Source organism: Phyllostomus discolor, chromosome 6, assembly GCF_004126475.2.
Source record: "Phyllostomus discolor isolate MPI-MPIP mPhyDis1 chromosome 6, mPhyDis1.pri.v3, whole genome shotgun sequence".
In the NCBI taxonomy this organism is placed as follows: domain Eukaryota; kingdom Metazoa; phylum Chordata; class Mammalia; order Chiroptera; family Phyllostomidae; genus Phyllostomus; species Phyllostomus discolor.
The window spans coordinates 67,749,780-67,766,901 of NC_040908.2; the positions used below are offsets into that span (position 1 = coordinate 67,749,780).

At 37.2% G+C, this 17,122-nt stretch overlaps 2 protein-coding genes across 8 annotated transcripts in view; one reads left to right on the forward strand and one right to left on the reverse strand.

The window, feature by feature from the left end:
• TSGA10 (testis specific 10) overlaps positions 1–17,122 on the forward strand; it is a 158,069-nt gene that overhangs the window by 103,391 nt on the left and 37,556 nt on the right. For all 7 annotated transcript variants that reach the window (XM_036028303.1, XM_028517269.2, XM_028517268.2 and 4 more), the window contains one exon: positions 14,451–14,660. In XM_036028303.1, coding sequence (XP_035884196.1) covers positions 14,451–14,660 — 210 coding nt within the window. The remainder of the gene's footprint in view (positions 1–14,450; positions 14,661–17,122) is intronic.
• On the reverse strand, positions 1,419–1,820 carry LOC114500554 (40S ribosomal protein S13-like). Its single transcript, XM_028517270.2, has one exon. The coding sequence runs from the start codon at positions 1,818–1,820 to the stop codon at positions 1,434–1,436; it is 387 nt and encodes a 128-aa protein (XP_028373071.1). The 3' UTR covers positions 1,419–1,433.

Sequence of the window (17,122 nt, forward strand, 5' to 3'; positions counted from 1 at the left end):
TCCATGGGTTGTATATATAAGTTCTTTGGCTTCTCCATTTCCTATACTATTCTTAACCTCCCCCTGTCTATTTTGTACCTACCATTTATGCTTCTTATTCCCTGTACCTTTTCTCCCATTCTCCCCTCTCTACCTCCCTGCCAATAACCCTCCATGTGATCTCCATTTCTGTGATTCTGTTCTTGTTCTAGTTATTTGCTTAGTTTGTTTTGGTTTAGTTAGGTTTGGTTGTTGGTAGCTGTGACTTTGTTATCATTTTATTGTTCATATTTTTGATCATCTTGTTTTTCTTAGATAAGTTTCTTTAACATTTGATATGATAAGGGCTTGGTGATGATGAACTCCTTTAACTTGAACTTATCTCGCAAGCACTTTACCTGCCCTTCCATTCTAAATGATAGCTTTGCTGGATAGAGTAATCTGGGATGTAGGCCCTTGTCTTTCATGACTTTGAATACTTCTTTCCAGCTCCTCCTTGCCTGTAAAGTTTGTTTTGAGAAATCAGCTGACAGTCTGATGGGAACTCCTTTGTAGGTAACTGTCTCCTTTTCTCTTGCTGTTTTTAGAATTCTCTCCTTGCCTTTTATCTTGGCTCTTAATTATGATGTGCCTTGGTGTGTTCCTGCTTGGGTCCAACTTCTTTGGGACTCTCTGAGCTTCCTGGACTTTCTAGAAGTCTATTTCCTTTGCCAGATTGGGGAAGTTCTCCTTCATTATGTTTTCAAATAAGTTTTCCATTTCTTGCTCTTCCTCTTCTCCTTCTGGCACCCCTGTGATTCAGATGTGAATCTGTTCCCTCTAAGAGGTCTTAGAGGGAACAGTGTCACTTGCTTAGCTCTTGGCCAGCTATCAGTCACTTTCTCTGCTGCCCACAAGCAAATTGGGCCCTTCTGGTGCTTATTCCTGGGTGGGTGGGTGAGTTTGTGTACATTCTAGGACCTTGTGGGCCTCTTCAATTAACTCTCCTGTGAGTCCAAGAATATCTCCTGCCACTGCAACTCCCACAGGTCTTTTCAGTCAGAGGTTTTGAGGCTTTATTTCTCCAAGCTGGAACCTTTTGTTGCCCAGTCTGTCTTGATCCATAGTTAGTTTTCTCAGTTTATCTGCATGCAAATGTGGGACAGCCTGGTCCACCAGGCACCACCCTCCTCAGTCCTCCAGGCACTGCCTTAGTGTGAGTCCTCATGGCCCCTCCTACTGCTGTGGATGAATGTTTCTTCTTCAACTCCTTGGTTGTTGGAGATCCATACAGTTTGATTTTTCTGGCAGTTCCAGTTGTGTGTCCTTTTTAAATTTGTTGTCCTTCTTTTGGTTGTGCAAGGAGGCAGTGTATCTACCTATGCCTCCTTCTTGGCCATTAGTTCTTTTTCTTTTTCTTTTCTAGTTAAATGATGGTTCTATTGCTTGAGTACAGAAATTTGGATGTGGATGTCTCATATTTCCAATTGAGAGGAAGGATTTGTTTGGTAAATACAGCTCTTGATCAAAATCGGAAAGAATTTAGCATCCTTATTCTTTCTGGTCCTCTCAAGATGTTTTGAAACAGCAATAGCTTTCTTAATTAAATGGTAGGGATCCTCAGGAAGATCAGGTGCAAGTGCTTTGAAATTAAGCATGCTCAAGATTTTATTGCTTGTCACAAAACATACTTGTGCAACAATATGTGAGTCTCTGAGGATCACACTGATTTGTGTGGTTGTCAGACCCTTGTTGGCAAGTTTGTAGATCTGTGCCTTCATGTTGTCAGATATCAGTTTCAGCCAGGTGTATGCTGCAGTGTTAGGACAGAGCTGACTAGGACAGGCCCTTCCTGGGAGCATCCATGCAACTCATTATGGTGAGGGACAGAGAGCAAAAAGAGTAATTTTTATTTCTGTTATACCTGGAAGTTTGTACCTTTGCACCACCTTCCCCCTCCTCCCACCTCTTGCCTCTGTTCTCTTTTTCTGTGAGTTTTTTTTAATTTGGTTTTAGATTCCACATATAAGTGAACTCATATAGTATTTGTTTTTCTCTGACTTATTTTATTTAGGATAGTACCTTCATAGTTCATCCATGTTGTGGAAAATGATAGGATTCCCTCATTATTTAAAAATATTTCATTTATTTATTTTTAGAGATAGGGCAAGGGAGGGAGAAAGAGGCAGGGAGAAACATCAATCTTTGGTTGCTCCTCGCGCTCCCCATACTGGGGACCTGGCCTGCAACCCAGGCATGTGCTCCAATTGGGAATCCAACCAGCAATGCTTTGGTTCTCAGGCTGGCACTCAGTCCACTGAGCCACACCAGCCAGGGTGGATTCCCTCATTTTTAATGACTAAATAATATTCCATTGTGTATATGTACCACTTCTTTTTTATCCATTCATCTTTTTTAAACATTTTTAAATATATTTTATTGATTATGCTATTACAGTTGTCCCATTTTCCCCCTTCTCTCCCCTCCACCCTGTACCCCCTCTCCCACCCACATTTCCCCCCTTTAGTTCATGTCCATGTGTCATACTTAGGAGTTTTTTAGCTCCTACATTTCCTGTACTATTCTTGCCCTCCCCCTATCTATTTTCAACATACATTCTATGGTACTTATTCTCTATACCTTTTCCCTTCTTTCTTCCTCCTATCTCCCTGTTGCTAACCCTCCATGTGACCTCCATTTCTGTGGTTCTGTTCCTGTTCTAGTTGTTTACTTAGTTTGTTTTGGTTTTGCTTTAGGTGTGGTTGTTAATAATTGTGAGTTTGCTGTCCTTTTACTATACATGTTTTTTTCTTTATCTTCTTTTCTTAGATAAGTCCCTTTAACATTTCATAAAATAAGGGCTTGGTAATGATGAACTCCTTTAACTTGACCTTATCTGAGAAGCACTTTATCTGCCCTTCCATTCTAAATGAGAGCTTTGCTGGATAGAGCAATCTGGGATGTAGGTCCTTGTCTTTCATGACTTGGAATATTTCTTTCCAGCCCTTCTTGCCTGCAAGGTCTCTTTTGGGAAATCAGCTGACAGTCTGATGGGAACTCCTTTGTAGGTTACTGTCCCCTTATCTCTTGCTGCTTCTAGGATCCTCTCCTTCATTTTTACCTTGGCTAATGTAATTATGATGTGCCTTGGTGTGTTTCTTCTTGGGTCCAACTTCTTTGGGGCTCTCTGAGCTTCTTGGATTTCTTGGAAGACTATTTCCTTTGCCAGATTGGGGAAGTTCTCCTTTATTATTTGTTCAAATACGTGCTCAATTTGTTGCTTTTCCCCTTCCCCTTCTGGTACCCCTATAATTCGGATGTTGGAATGTTTAAAGATGTCCTGGGTGCTCTTAAGCTTCTCCTCTTTTTTTTGAATTCTTGTTTCATCATGCTTTCCTGCTTGGTTGATTCTATCTTCCTTTTGGTCCACTGTATTGTTTTGAGACTCAGTTTCCTTCCTTTCACTATTGGCTCTCCTCCGTATGTCTTCCTGCATCTCTTTTATGGTAACCTGCATTTTTTCATCTAATTTGCACCCAAAATCAACCAATTCCGTGAGCTTTCTGATCACCAGTGTTTTGAACTGTGCATCTGATAGATTGGCTATTTCTTGGTCGCTCAAAAGGATGAGTCCTGGGGGACTGATCTGTTCTGTTGGAAACATATCTCTCCTTGTCTCTCCTTTTTTTTCCTTTTTTTTTCCCGGTCTGGTCACTCTTGTTACGGTGGGTGGTGGAGCCTTAGGTGTTCACCGGGGCTGGGCACCCCAGTTGCTAGATTGTGACGTTATATGTGGGGGCGGGGGTGGGAGTGGGGATGGGAGGGAACAATGGTGGTAGTTCTGTTCTCCTGGGATCTCAGACCCTTCTCTGGGATCCTGGGGTGCGAGTTCTGCCCTGACCCACAATCGCCACCTCACTGGGTCTGCCAGCCGCAGCTTGCGTACTCAGGGATCACCGCTGCATTCTTGCGCCCCGGATGGTTGTTGCGCCGATTTCGTGCCAAGTTTTCCCCGACCTCCGCGTGCCGCCGACCTGCACCTGCCTGGCTCGTCTTCTCCTACCAGTCTGGATGTACGGGTCTACTTCAACTTCTTGGCTATCTGACTTCCATTCAGATAAATCCTCTGTCAGTTCTGCTTGTTATTCTCTCTGTAAATTATTGTTGTTCTAATCTTGGTTGTGCGAGGAGGCACGGTGCGTCCACCTATTCCTCCATCTTGCCGGAAGTCTTCCATTCATCTTTTGATAGTCTCTTGGATTGTTTCCATTTGTTGGCTACTGTACATAATGCTGCTATAAACATTGGTGTGCAGATACCTTTCTGAGTTCATTTTTATTTCCTTTGGATATATTCCCAGAAGTAGAATTGCTGCATCATGTGATAGTGCTATATTTAACTTCTCCTATCTTTGTTTGTATTGAGAAATTTTAGTATTCCATTCTATCTCTATTATGGCTTTAAAAGTATATGTTTTTCCTGATTAGAGTATAAAGCATGCATCTTTTTAAAAAATTTTTATTTTTATTTTTATTTTAATTGTTGTTCAAGTACAGTTTTCTGCCTTTTACTCCCATCCCAGCCCACCCTCCCAGCCCTCCCCACCTCCCTCCTGTTTCCACCCCCTCTTGTTTTTGTCCATGTGTCCTTTATACTTGTCCTGCAGACCCTTCCCCTTTTCCCCTGAAATTCCCTCCCCTGTCCCCTCTGGTTACTGTCAGCCTGTTCTCTATTTCAGTGTCTTTGGTTACATTTTGCTTGTTTGTTTATTTTGTTGTTTAGGTTCCTGTTAAAAAGGTGAGATCATATGGTATTTGTCTTTCACCGCCTAGCTTATTTCGCTTAGCATAATGCTTTCCAGTTCCATCCATGCTGTCACAAAGGGTAGGAGCTCCTTCTTTCTTTCTGCTGTATAGAATTCCATTGTGTAAATGTACCATAGTTTTTTGATCCATTCATTTACTGATGGGCACCTAGGTTGCTTCCAACACTTGGCTATTGTAAATTGTGCTGCTATGAACATTGGGGTGTATAGGTTCTTTTGGATTGGTGTTTCGGGGTTCTTAGGATCTAATCCTAGCAGTGCAATTGCTGGACCAAAAGGCAGATCCATTTTTAGTTTTCTTAGAAAATTCCATACTGTTTTCCACAGTGGTTGTACCAGCCTGCAGTCCCACCAACAGTTCACTAGGGTTCCCTTTTCTCCACAACCTCTCCAACACTTATTGTTTGTTGCTTTGTTTGTGATGGCCATTCTGACCAGGGTGAAGTGATATCTCATTGTGGCTTTAATTTGCATCTGTCTGATAGCTAGTGATAGTGAGCATCTTTTCATGTGTCCCTGGATCCTCTGTATGTCCTCCTTGGAGAAGTGTCTGTTCAAGTCCTTTGCCCATTTTTTAATAGAGTTGTTTGTCTTCCTAGAGTGGAGTTGTGTGAGTTCTTTATATATTTTGGAGATTAAACCCTTGTCTGAGGTATCATTGGTAAATGTTTTCCTATGTAGTTGGTTCTCTTTTTATTTTAATACTATTTTCTTTAGCTGTGCAGAAGCTTTTTATTTTGATGAGATCCCATTTGTTTATTCTTTCCTTTATGTCCCTTGCATAAGGAGACATATCAGTAAAAATGTTGCTGCTTGAAATAGCTAAGATTTTCCTGCCTATGTTCTCCTCTAGGACTTTAATGGTATCACAGTTTATATTTAAATCTTTTATCCACCTTGAATTTATCTTTGTGTATGATGTAAGATGGTGCTCGAGTTTCATTTGTTTGCATGTAGCTATCCAGCTCTCCCAAAACCATTTGTTGAAGAGGCTAGTTTTACTTCATTTTATGTTGCTGCTCCCTTTGTCAAATATTAATTGACTGTACAGACTTGGGTTTATTTCTGGGCTCTCTGTTCTGTTCCATTGGTCTGTGTGCCTGTTTTTATGCCAGTACTAGGCTGTTTTGATTACCATGGGCTTGTAATACAGTTGGTATCAGGTATTGTGATCCCTCCTACTTTGCCCTTCTTTCTCAAAATTGTGGGAGCTATTTGGGGTCATTTATGATTCCATATAAATTTTTGAAGTGTTTGTTCTATGTCTGTGAAATATGCCATTGGTACTTTAATAGGTATTGCATTGAATCTGTAAATTGCTTTGGGTAGTATGGACATTTTGATGATGTTAATTCTTTCAATCCATGAACACAGTATATATTTCCACTTTTTTGTGTCTTCCTTGACTTCTTTCTTCAGTGTTGTGTAGTTTTCTGAGTACAGGTCTTTTACCTTCTTGGTTAGGGTCATTCCTAGGTATTTTATTTTTCTTGTTGCTATATCAAAAGGGGTTTTTTCTTGATTTCTGCTTCATTGTTGGTAAACAAAAATGCCTTTGATTTATGGATATTGACTTTGTATCCCACCCTTTTGCCAAATTCATTTATTAGGTCGAGCAGTTTTTTGGTGGAGTCTATAGGATTTTCTATGTACACTGTCATGTCATCTGCAAACAGTAATGACAGTTTTGCTTCCTCCTTTCAAATTTGGATGCCTTTTATTTTCTTTTCTTGTCTGATTGCTGTGACTAAAATTTCTAATACTTTGTTCAGTAGAAGTGGTGAACATGGACAACCTTGTCTTGTTCCTGATCTTAGCAGAAAAGTTTTTAGTTTTTTCCCATTGAGTGTGATGTTGGCTGTAGGTCTCATATTGCCTTTATTATGTTGAGGAATGCTCCCTCTATTCCCACTTTGCTGAGTGTTTTTATCATAAATGGGTGCTATCCCTTATCAAATGCTTTTTCCACATCTATTGATATTATCATGTGATTTATGTCTTTGGTTTTGTTTATGTGATGTATTACGTTTATTGATTTGCGAATATTGTACCATCCTTGCATCCCTGGGATTAATCCACTTGGTCACAGTGTATGATGTTTTTAATGTATTTTGGGATACAGCTTGCCAATATTTTGTTGAGTATTTTAATGTCTATGTTCATCAGAGATATTGGCCTGAAGTTTTCTTTCTTTGTGGTGTCTTTAAATCATGTATCTTTTAATTGTCACAATCTACTTCAAATAATAATTACTTCATAGTGCACTTTTATTTACTCTCTCCACCTTTATTTTACTGTTCTTACATTTTGCTTCTACATATGTCATAAAGCCCATGGTGCATTATTATTTTTACTGTAAATGATTAAAGAAATTAAAATACAAGGTGAATGAAAAACTTTTTTAGTCACCCATATATTTACTATTTTGCTTTTCTTCATTCCTTTGATTGGATCCAAATTTTTATCTATTACCATTATCTTTTTCCTAGAAGAATTTTCTTTAGACATTTACAGTTTTTCTACTTGTGCAATTTGTTTTTTTGTGGGGTATTTATTTGGGTATCATAGTTTCTCAGGAGAGATTTTGTTTTAGAAAGTGTTTATTTCACCTTCAGTTCTAAACAACATTTTTGCTATATATAAAATTCTAAGTTGACATTTTAGCCATATTGTTTCATTGTATTCTGGATATGTAGTTTCTGCAGAAAAATCTAAGGTCAAGCTTATCCTTCTTTCTCTAAATATAATATTCCTTATTTTACTCTGGTTGCTTTTCAAGATTTTCCTCTTTATCACTGGTTTCCAGAAATTGGACTTGGCTCAGTTTTAATTGGTGGTGTTATTCCTGTGTTTATAATGCTCAGGATTCCTTGAGAATATAAATTCCATCAAATCCAGAAAATACTTAATCATTATTTCTTTAAATATTTTTTTGTTTCTCCCCCACTCTTCTCCTTCTAGAATTTCAATTCCAAGTATGTCAGATTATTTGATATTGTTCCATAGACCATTAAGCCTCTGGACATTTTTCCCAGGCTTTTTCTCCTTTTGCTTAATTTATATAGTTGCTATGTTTGTGTTTTCAAATCTACTGATCATTTCTTTTGATATTTCTAATCTGCTGTTAATTCATTTAGTGGAATTTAAATTTCATAGATTATATTTTTATCTCCAAAAATTTGATTTGGTTCTTTTGACTGTCTTTCACTTCTCTTTATTTTTATTTTGGCTTTAAATCCTTGGGCATATTGAGTGCATTTATAATAGCTATCTTAATGTCCTTGTTTGCTAATTCCATCATTTCTCCCACATTTGCTTCTGTGTCTATTGACCTACTTTTCCCTTGATTATGGACCTCACTTTCCTTTTTCTGGGTTTCCTTACTAAATTCTAATTTTATTGTGGACATTGTTAATTTTACATTGTTGAAAGCTGGATTTTAACAGTGTTGGGTTTTTTCTGTGAAACTGTTAAGTTACTCCACATTCACATTATGTTCCTGATGATTGTTTATAAGCTGTTTAGGATGGCTCTAGAATGGTCTTGATTTTAGAGCTAATTTATCCCCCCTACTAAGGTGTGACTCTCTTTGTGTCTCTGTTGAATGTGTTGTATACTCAGTGAACTGTCAAAGTGCCTTTGCTGATAAGATCTGAACGATCCTGACCGTATATGAGATGTGGGAATAGTTTGGCTCACAATTTTCCTGGTAATTGTTCTTTCCTAGAAATTTGGTCTTTGCCTGGCCTTGTGGAGGTTCACCTGTGCATGCACAGATTTCTGGAACTCCTCTGTATAGCACTGTTCTCTCTGGTGCTGTACTTCATGAAATCTAGCCACCTCAGCTTCCATTAACTCTGATCTTTATTTTGAACTCAGTGAGATCACTGGACTGTGTTTTGGTTCTTTTCCCTACATTATGGCCCTAAATTTACCTTTAATAAGATACTCTGGCAACCATGGGGCTCACCTTGTTTTCATTCCATCAGAGACCATAGTTCTGTGCTACCTGGTGTCCAAAGTCTGAAAACAGGTTTTCTCTCCTATATGTTGTCCATTTTTTTCTGGTTGTTTGTGGCAACAGGGTAATTCAGACCTTGTTATTCCTTCATCTGAGTAATAGCTATTTTAAAGCCTTTGTCTGCTAATACCATCATCTTTTGTCATTTTTGCATCTGTTTACGTCAATTGATTTTTATCCTGTTTGCGGGTCACATTTTCATCCATCTTTACATGTCTGCTATTTTTTTAATTGGATGCTAGATATTGTGAATTTTACTTTGTTGAACATTAGAGTTTGTTGCCTTTTGAAAAAGAGTTGTTCTGGCAGCCTGTTAAATTATTTGAAGATCAACTGATACTTTCAAGGTTGGTTGTAAACTTTTTTTTTTAGGGGGTGGGGTGTGAGACTTATTTTCTTCACAAGGTAAAATCAAACCACTTACAAGTTTTTTACATGGAAAACAATTTGCTTAATATTTCAACTCCAGTTTTACAAAATAGTACATTAAGACATGGATCTATGTATGTCTTACACCAGTATTCAATCTAACAAAATTTAGTATTTATTTATTTATTTTTATTGTTGTTCAAGTACAGTTGTCTCAATTTGTGCCCCCCTTTCCCCCATCCCATCTATCCCCACCTCCCACCCTTGATCCTAAACCCCTTTGGCTTTGTCCATGTGTCCCTTATATATGTTCCTTGACAACCCTTCCCCTCCCCCGCCATTACCCTCTCCCCCCTCCCCCCTCCCCCCTGGTTCCTGTCAGTTTGTTAATAGGACAAATATAAAGAAGCCTTTTCTGTAGGGCTAGTGTAGCTCTACCATTAAGGTGTGTGGTAGACTTCTCTATTAAATACTTAGCCCAGATTGTTCATTAACAACTCTTCACTTTGACAGATTTGAAGCATTGATATTTACCCAACAGTATATCAGCTGTGGGATTGTTTACTTTAGAGCTCTCCCATTGTTTTTTCTCAGGCTTCTGGAGTTTCTCTCTGTGTATTCATGGCTCAGTATTCAAAACAGTCTCAGGGAGATTTCTAGACAAATTTCTAGATATCCTTTTAATGTAGATCCTTTGTTTTGGAACTCTACCTGACATATTTCAGATGCTTATTTCTGTCTCCTCAATTGCTCAAAACAACTATGCTCTCATTGAAGGTCCTTTCCTGAACTAGAGGCTGGAAAGTCTCCAGACAGAAAGCTGGGATGATTATAGGGTTCACCTTGTTTTTTTTTTCTCTTGCTGCTTGTTGTCCAATGGCTAGAAGCAATTCTCTCTCCTTCCCTCCCTCCCTTCCTTCCTCCAACCCCCTTTCTTCCCTTCCCCCACCATCTCCCTCCTTCTTCTCCCCCTCCCAACTCCTCTTTTTCTTTTTCTAGTTTTCTAGTTTTTAACAGTAAGGGGATAAATTCAGCCCCAGTTAGCCCTATCATCGCTGGAAACAGAAGTACTATATATCTTTTAAAAAACCCCTTTCAACTATTTGTCTCTAATAAAAATAATATAGCTTGATTTTTAAAAAATTCAATCTGAGAATATATTTCTGTTAACCAATAAGATTAATCTATTTGTGAAAGGCAGGAGCTCCTTCTTTCATTCTGCTCTGTAGCATTCCATTATGTAAATGTACCACAGTTTTTTGATCCACTCATTTACTGATGGGCAATTAGGCTGTTTCCAGCACTTGGCTATTGTAAATTGTGCTGCTGTGAACATTGGGATGCATAGGTTCTTTTGAATTGGTGTTTCAGGATCCTTAGGGCATAATTCCAGCTTACTGGGTCAAAAGGCAGTTCCATTTCTGGTTTTCTCAGGAAATTTCATACTGTTTTCCATAGTGGCTGCTCCAGTCTGCATTCCCACCAACAATGTACTAGGGGTCCCTTTTCTTTACAGCCTCTCCAACACTTATTTGTTGATTTGTTTATGATGGCCATTCTAACTGGTGTGAAGTGGTATCTCATTGTGCTTTTAATTTGCATCTCTCTGATGGCTAGTATTGCTGAGCATCTTCAACCCTTTGAGACAGCATGGATAGAACTGGAGAGCATTATGCTAAATGAAATAAACCACATGGGGAAAGACAAATACCATATAATCGCACCTATAAGTGGATCCTAATCAACAAAACAAACAAACAGGCAAAATACAACCAGAGACATTGAAATAAAGAACAAACTGACAGTAACCATAGAGGAGAGGGGAGAGGGATAATAGGGAAGGGCCATCAAGGAATATGTACAAGGGACACATGGACAAAGCCAAAGGGGGAAGGTTCGAGGGTGGGAGGTGAGGATGGATGGGGCATGGGGGCATTGTGGGGTGAAAATAGAGATACCTGTACTTGAACAACAATAAAAAAGATTAATCTCTTTGTATTGGTTTGAATTACTGGCACATTTAGGTTTACTATTACTGATTTATCTTTTACTTTCTGCTTCTCATGATTCTTTTGTTTCTTTTATCTGTCTTGTATGTGTTTGTTTTCTTTATACACATTCTACACCCACTGCTCATTGGTTTGGAAGTTATACATTCTCAATCTAATCTTTCAGCAGTTAAAATTGAAATATACATATTTAACAAAGTCTATTTTAGTATCTCCAACCCTCCTTCCAAATAGTGTGTGGTTCTGGAAATATTTGAAAATTGAGTACAATACCCTACATACTAGTGCATGTGTACTCTTTTATTCTCTTTCTCATGCACACTCATACACCAATCTTTTATGATATTGTTATAGCTATTTTACTTTTACCCTGTTGTTTTAAATGTTTTAAAAATAAATCATTGCTATGTTTCTTATTTTTTAAGTCAATGCTTATTTATATCTACCCACATTTTTACAGAATTCATCATTGCTTTTTACATTCTCTTTCTTCCTTTTAAATTCATTACCCTTTTTTCAAACTTTCTTTGATCTGTGAATTTATTTCTTCAATATTTATCTGAAAATGGCTTTATTTTACCCTCACTCTTGTATATTAGTTTAGCTGAGTACAGAATTCCAGGTTGAGAGTTTATTTTCTTTGATAATGTTAAAATAATTGTCTTTTTTTGTTGTTGAGAAGTGTGTTCTCATTGTAATTGTCATTCTTTGTAAGTCTGTCTTTTGTCATTGGTTCCTTTTAAGGTATTCTCTCTCTGTGTGTAGTCTCACTATTATATGTCTAGGTATGGATTTATTTTTTGGGTGGTGGGGTTTGGTTTTGTTGTACTTTTTCAGTCAGAGTAACCGTGCCTTTTATTGGTCTGGAAAATTCTCAGATGTTATTTCGTTGACTCTTACTGCCTCCAAATTTACTCTACTGTCTCCTTTAACTTTTATAATACGCTTTTTGCATCTTCTAGCCCAAATGTTTATTACTATTTTTTATCATAGTTTTCATATGTTTATCTCTCTGTGCTGTGATCTGTCTTCTAGTTCATTCTTCCCTCTTAAGATGTACTGGTTTGTTCTTTGATGCATTCATTAATTTTTCATTTTTGTGACTACTTTTTCCTTCTTTCTAGAAGTTCTGTTTGACTATTTTTCATATATGTATTCTTTTCAATTTTTCTTTAATGTCTTTAGATTTTTAAGCATATTTTCCATGCCTCCTAAAATACTTTGTTCAATAATTTGAAATTCTAGAAGTTTGATCATGCTGTGTGTTATGTTACTCTGACTCTCACTTATGATGGCTTGTTTTCTGCTCTGTTGACTGTAAGTTCCTCATGAAAAGGACTTTTTTCTGCTATAGAATCTTTCCTGACCATGGAGATGGGTGAGCTTGTACAAAGGGACAGACTTTATGTTTATGTTTAGAATTTAAGATGGGTAATGTAAAATCTGACTTCAAAATTGAGTCCAGTCAGACCTAAGCTTTCAATTTCTTACAGAAGACATGTTTTTCCCTATCCAGAGACAAGATAAATTTTTGTTTGTATCTCTGTAAGGTTGAGTAAATTTGTTTCCTCCTGGAGCCTTCTCTCAAGAGTCCCAGAATATAGAGGTCTCAGTTCCAGCTCTCCATTAATCCTAAATTCTTATCTCCTATCTTGCTTGAATATTGAAACATAAGTCTCCCATCCAAATAGTAACCAGGCCCAACCCTGCTTAGCTTGAGATCAGACGAGATTTGTCACATTCAGGGTGTTATGGCCATAGACTTAGCAGCACAATTTACAATTGCCAAGTGCTGGAAGCAACCTGAGTGCCCATCAGTAAATGAATGGATCAAAAAACTATGATATATTTGCACAATGGAATTCTATGCAGCAGAAAGAAAGAAGGAGCTCCTATCCTTTGTGACAGCTTGGATGGATCTGTATATCTTTTCAATTACAGCCCCTATCACTCTTCACTGTGATATGAACTCCATCCACACTAGCCTTCTTTCTCTTCTTAGATATTGTCATTTTCCCTCCCCTGACACACCCCCTCTAAAGCTTTGCACTTAGTATTCCTCACTTGAAAAGATGCTCTCCCCAATATGCACTGTATGTATCTATTCACCTTTCAAATCTCATTCAGCTCAACTGTCATTTGCTCAAGAAAATCTTTATGACTTCCCTAACTCTCAGTTTAGGTCACTTTCCTTTTTTATATACTTTTTTTCCCTCTAGAAGTATTTACTTAATATATATTAATATATTCATCTGTATGATTATTTGATTGATGTATGACTCCCCCAGAGTTGAAAGTTTTGTGAGAGCAGAGACTACTTTCTATACCATTGGATGTGCATATAGGTACATTGGCTGCAACATAGAATATAGTCAATAATTATGGAATGGATGGATAGATGGGTAGGTGGCTAAATGTATAGATAAAAGATTATTTAAAGAATGAGTGAGAAATGGAGTGAGGAAGGAAGGGAAAGAGAAAGTTAAGAGTGAATTGTGGCCAAATAATTTATTCCAGGAGCACTTTTTTTCTGTGCTTTGTAAAAGTTGAAAAGTAGAAAATGTCTTTACTTGCCTCTCAGTTCTGTTATCTTCACATAATAGCAAATACTTCTCTGTAGGTGGCAGTGTACTTACATGAGACATTTTTTGTTTCTGAAAAAAAAAAGGTGTAATTATATTGAAGGTTTGAAAGCATTTATATAACTGGAATCTCACCATTTTTAAAACATACTCTTATTACTCAGAAAGTAGATGTATTAATTTATACTTGCCTATAGTATTTTCCCTTTGGGTATTAGTAAGTGCTAGAGAGTCACGTGTCCTCATTTTACAATGTTATGGTCAATGTCAACATGCCTTTCAAGAATTGGAAAATGGGTATTGTGGGGGGAAATAGTGGCTTATCCTTTATTTGTCACTTTGTTAAACACAAATGATAATATTTATACTGTAGAGTAATTGTAACTGTGAAAAATATAGACAAATATAGACCAAACATGTATATCTCGACTGGCTTTGGAGCTGAGAGTTTTCAGTGGGAAAAGTTGTTTTCCAAATATGACCATTTGACCACCTTACTCATGGATTTTATATATAGAAATTTGAAACCCAAATTTATGTTTCCCTGAGTTTTGTACATGTATCACCACCTATATCATCTAAAGTTCCTTATAATGTAAGTGTACATTCGTTAAAAGATTTGACTCATTTTATGTTCCATGTCATAGTTTCTTTCCAAGTTAATAAATACAATTTTGTTTTTGCAGCACTTAAATGCAGAAAGGTCTTACAAGTCCCAGATTTCTACCTTACATAAATCTCTTGTAAAGATGGAAGAGGAGCTTCAGAAGGTTCAGTTTGAAAAAGTGTCTGCACTTGCAGACTTGTCTTCCACAAGGGAACTCTGTATAAAACTTGATTCAAGCAAAGAACTTCTTAATCGACAGATGGTTGCTAAAGATCAAGAAATTGAAATGGTATGTAATGCATTTTAAAATGTTTTTTAATATTTCTATTACTGTAACATTTCTACAGGTTTAGAAAGACAGTTTCTTTTTTTAAATAAAATATTACATCAAGCCTTGTCTTTCACCTTTAGTTTTGTTTTTTAAGTCCGAGAGATTAATTTGACAGCTGTGTTCCAACAATTCAAATACATAACAGAAATCTTCCTTTGAGTATTTAATTTATATTTACTTTGGCCAGAAGAATGATAAAACACATTTACATACCAATCAGCAAAGAGCCATGGGTTGAGCTTTATTCAGCTAAATTATAACTTTGATGACATTCTTTTAAGCTAAATTTATTTACTAATTAGGTTCTTTTAAACTGTAATTTAGTTGATTACATTTGCCATGTTCCTGACATTGTGCTTGCCACTGTGAATATAATGTTCAAAAGGGACAGGCTCCTGCCTTCAAGGACCTTTTGGTACTGACAAATACCTTTTACTAATAAGATGTACTCAAGGTTTTAGAGATGGAGTTTCTATTCAGTCTGTGAGTGTCAGGGAGGAGTTCACAAGGAGTTCTCAATAAGCACAGAAGAGATGAGGCCAGTTCATTCAGTGGGAACAATAACACAGGGAATGTATGGAAGTAAAAATGAATTCTTGAGTGAAGAGTAAGTAATTTTCAATGGCCAGTGTAGTGTGCATGGGTGCAATGGCTGGAGATGCATCTGGAGAGATAGATGGAGCCAAGATCCTAAAAGGACACATTTACAAGTTGCATAGTGTAATTTAAGTATCAACAAACTTTGGTCATGTTTACCTTTTTGTTATCAAATTCTATTGAAATTTTAGTTTTGTTAGTCTACTGTTTATTAGGAGGATATGTTGCATTTGAGAATCATGTTTCTATAAGAATCCACTATTAATATTTTATTAATGAATATATGCCAGTATTGCTAGACTCTTCCTTAAATTATTTTTTATTTCAGCAAGAACATTTTAATGTTAAAAGTAACTCATGAACCAATACTTGCTGTAAAAATTGAAATGATATTCCTTAACTTTTTCTTTCTTTTTTTTCAAAGAGGAGGGTTTTTTTAAATTGTAGAATTTAAAAAAAATTTTAAATATATTTTGTTGATTATGCTATTACCATTCTCCCATTATTTTCTCCCTTTTATTCCCCTTTACCCTGTATCCCTCTCCCACCAGCATTCCCCCACCTAAAATCATGTCCATGGGTTGTACATATAAGTTCTTCAGTTTCTCAATTTCTCATACTATTCTTAACCTCCCCCTGTCTATTTTGTACCTACCATTTATGCTTCTTATTCCCTGTACCTCTTCCCCGATTCTCCCCCACCCCCTCCCCACTGCTAACCCTCCATGTGATCTCCATTTCTGTGAATCTGTTCTTGTTCTAGTTGTTTGCTTAGGGGTTTTTTCTTCTTTTTTTTATGTTTGGTTGTTGATACTTGCAAGTTTGTTGTCATTTTATAGTTCATAGTTTTGATCTTTTTCTTAGAAGAAGTTCCTTTAACATTTGATATTAAGGGCTTGGTGATGATGAACTCCTTTAATATGACTTTGTCTGGCAAACACTTTATCTGCCCCTCCATTCTAAGTGATAGCTTTGCTGGATAGAGTCATCTTGGATGTAGGTCCCTGCCTTCCGTGACTTCAAATACTTCTTTCCAGACCCTTCTTCCCTGTAAGGTTTGTTTTGAGAAATCAGCTGATAGCCTTATGGGAACTCCTTTGTAGGTAACTTTCTCCTTTTCTCTAGCTGCTTTTAAGATTCTGTCCTTATCTTTGATCTTGGGTAATGTAAATATGATGTGCCTTGGTGTGTGCTTCCTTGGGTCCAACTTCTTTGGGATTCTCTGAGCTTTCTGGACTTCCTAGAAGTCTGTTTCCTTTGCCAGATTGGGGAAGTTCTCCTTCATTACTTTTTTAAATAAGTTTTCAATTTCTTGCTCATCTTCTTCTCTTTCTGGCGCCCCTATGATTCAGATGTTGGAATGCTTAAAGTTGTCCTGAAGGTTCCTAAGCCTCTCCTCATTTTCTTGTTTCTTCATTCTGTTCTGGTTGAATATTTCTTTCTTCCTTCTGATCCAAACCATTGATTTGAGTCCTGGTTTTCTTCCCTTCACTGTTGGTTCCCTGTACATTTTCCTTTATTTCACTTTGTATTTCACAAAGTGAAAAATAGCCTTCACTTCTTCCTCTATTTTGCAACCATACTCAACCAATTCTGTGAACATCCTGATTACCAGTATTTTGAACTCTGCATCTAGTAGGTTGGCTATCTCTTCATTGCTTAGTTGTATTTTTTCTGGAGGTTTGATCTGTTCCTTCATTTGGGCCACATTTTTTTTTTTTTGTATCAGAGCATCTGTTACATGTTAAGGGGTAGAGCCTTAGGTATGTGCTAGGGTGAGTCAACTCACTTCACTGTGTTGTGGTGCTGTCTGTGAGGGAGTA